The 3,289-nt window shown below is 46.2% G+C and overlaps 1 protein-coding gene across 1 annotated transcript; it reads left to right on the forward strand.

Annotated features, from left to right (window-relative positions):
• The first annotated feature begins 1,698 nt into the window (after positions 1-1,698).
• Positions 1,699-2,214, forward strand: LOC126176307 (levansucrase-like). The gene has a single exon (XM_049923457.1). It carries the CDS (start codon positions 1,699-1,701, stop codon positions 2,212-2,214), a length of 516 nt encoding a protein of 171 aa, XP_049779414.1.
• The last annotated feature ends 1,075 nt before the right edge of the window (positions 2,215-3,289 follow it).

Below are 3,289 nucleotides of genomic sequence, written 5' to 3' on the forward strand. Positions count from 1 at the left end.
ACAGTGGTCCGTGACGCAAGCCGAGCCGAGCCGAGCCTAGTCGAGCCGAGCCGCGCGGCCAACCGGTTCCCTGTGCGACGTGCGGCCTCTGCTACTGTACGTATAAGGCCACTGGGTGCCCGCGTTCGCAGCAGTCACAACAGAGGGGCCGGCGTCCTTATGGACTGGTAGGGAGACCACGGCTCCAAGCCACCAACTGGGCGGAAACTCAACCAGTCGGCAACAATCTCTGTGTACAAATCTCTTCCCGTATCGAATGCAATACTTTGTTTCGTGTTTCAAACGCTCAGGGTCAAAATCATACAGGTCGTAGGGCAGTGGTTTCCCAAACTTCCTGACATCATTACCGCTGAACAAGATCATGAATGGGTTTTCTAAGAGAATCAGCAGCGTGGTTACTAGTCCTTTTTTATCTTTATAATTAATAGGCCAACAGTGTTTAACGAGCAATGTAGCAGAGAGTCGGATCAGCCAGCGGCTGTCATGTGAAAAGACTTACGGAGAACAGTGAGCCGCGCAAAGTGGCCGCGCGGTTTGAGGACTCATGTCACGGATTGCGCGGCCACTCCCGCCGGAGGTTCGAAGCATCCCTTGGGCATGAGTGTATATGTTGTTCTTAGCATAAGTTAGTTTAAGTTGGTTTAAGTAGTGTGTAAGTCTAGGGACCGATGACCTTGGCAGTTTGGTCCCTTAGGAATTCACACACATTAAGAACAGTGAGCAGATAATATCGATAGAAAACAATGCAGGTCATACAGAGGTAAAGATAGAGCAGCGGAATCAAGTGTGCGGCCGAAGGTTCCTGTAGAATATGAGTTGGCGGTTGAAGATGTACCTCATGCTATACCGATATCAGGAGAGGATACATATGCTCCACCTCCCTCCCTACAATGATAATGACCATTTGTAAAACGGTACTCACATGCGCTCTAATTCATTCAGTGCATTAACCATGATACTGATTTCTCCCATAGTACATAAATATTTTTCTAGAATGAGCACATTTGCTAACCGTCATTATACGGTGTGCGCGCTAACCAGCCATTCGTGTGCTTTGTGCTGATTGGCAGAGAACCGTAATCCATTGGCGGCACTGTAAATTGTATACAATATTGTGCGAATTGCATGGGTTGGGCGCCTCAGTTTATTTTCAGTAAGTGAGTGCATATCTAGGTGCGTGTATACTTATTACTGAACAAATCTGGTACTATATACTCGTGGCAATTTTATTTATTTCCAGAGAATGATGATTAACCAATTTTTCCTGAGGCCGCTTTCTGCATGTTTGAATAAAGGTGCAGGGCGAGTGTTTGAGTACAGCTAATAAAGCTAATAAAGCTCTCGAGTTGCACAGTAAATTTAATTTCATTCTTTTCATCTCATAATTCCACACGCGAAGTTAACCAGTGAAACTAATATACGTTAGCTTTCGGTACGTGCCTATACAGTCATCTCAACAGTGGAAAGACGACACAGCAGTGTGCTTCGACAGTTCAGAATACTCGATAGAGTCAAGCTATTCCCTGTTAGGAAGCTACATAGGCTTAGAGTTGTAATGTGGCGCCACGCAAGCGGTTTTCGAGCAGTTATGACGACACGAACATGAGGACAACACAACATGAGGACAACACAACATGAGGACAACACAACATGAGGACAACACAACATGAGGACAACACAACATGAGGACAACACAACATGAGGACAACACAACATGAGGACAACACAACATCAGGACAACACAACATCAGGACAACACAACATCAGGACAACACAACATCAGGACAACACAACATCAGGACAACACAACATCAGGACAACACAACATCAGGACAACACAACATCAGGACAACACAACATCAGGACAACACAACATCAGGACAACACAACATCAGGACAACACAACATCAGGACAACACAACATCAGGACAACACAACATCAGGACAACACAACATCAGGACAACACAACATCAGGACAACACAACATCAGGACAACACAACATCAGGACAACACAACATCAGGACAACACAACATCAGGACAACACAACATCAGGACAACACAACATCAGGACAACACAACATCAGGACAACACAACATCAGGACAACACAACATCAGGACAACACAACATCAGGACAACACAACATCAGGACAACACAACATCAGGACAACACAACATCAGGACAACACAACATGAGGACAACACAACATGAGGACAACACAACATGAGGACAACACAACATGAGGACAACACAACATGAGGACAACACAACATGAGGACAACACAACATGAGGACAACACAACATCAGGACAACACAACATCAGGACAACACAACATCAGGACAACACAACATCAGGACAACACAACATCAGGACAACACAACATCAGGACAACACAACATCAAGTCCCCGAGAGGTGAAAATCACCGACCCGACTGGGAATCGAACCCGGGTCCCTTTGGCTGGCAGTCTGCTGCGCTGACCCTACAGCTTCTGAAGCGGATGACATAAGGGAAACTGCCCATCGCAAGCCCCCCCCCTCCTCCCCTCCGATTTAGTAGCAAGATGGCCCAGTGGACAGCCCATCAAAAACTGAACACAGATAAAGCATGAAAACAGGAATGTGGTGTACTGAACAGTGGGGAAAATAAAAGCAAAATAGAAAGAGTGAAAGGCCTAAGGAGATGAAGTGCAATATAGAGCACCCTGTAGGAGCAACGGCGTCTTGGTTAAATAGTCATAGTGATTGACTGCCAAGCGGACTAGCCGTTAACAGAATCTTCCGTTGGTTCTTGGTAGAACAACATTATAATAAATGAAAAGCACCAGTTTGCTTTTGTTCTATGAGGGTAATCCCAAAAGTAAGGTGGTCTTTTTTTTATAACTACAGAACTCTGTTCGTGTGGCAGTTGGTCACACTGTTATAAAGAGTGCTTCACGCGCAGTGTGTAAACATGCATACGCCGCGCTGAGGCGCTGTCTTGGCTTAGCAGCCGTTGAGAATGGAGCTCCCGTTGGATGTTGCCGCCAAGTGCGAATTGCGCGCAGTTATCGGTTTTTGAACGCAAAGGGCACTGCGCCGATTGAAATCCATCGCCAATTGACGGAAATGTATAATGATTCGTGCATGGGTGTCACAAATGTTCGTAAGTGGTGTAGAGAGTTTGCAGCTGGTCGGACCGTCAATTTCTGAGGAGACAGTGTTGAAGGTTGTGCAAAGCATGCGTGAAGATCGGCGGATCACCCTGGATGATCTCTGCACGTTGGTTCCTGAGGTTTCCCGAAGC

The sequence above is a fragment of the Schistocerca cancellata genome, chromosome 3 (genome assembly GCF_023864275.1).
Source record: "Schistocerca cancellata isolate TAMUIC-IGC-003103 chromosome 3, iqSchCanc2.1, whole genome shotgun sequence".
Lineage (NCBI taxonomy): Eukaryota > Metazoa > Arthropoda > Insecta > Orthoptera > Acrididae > Schistocerca > Schistocerca cancellata.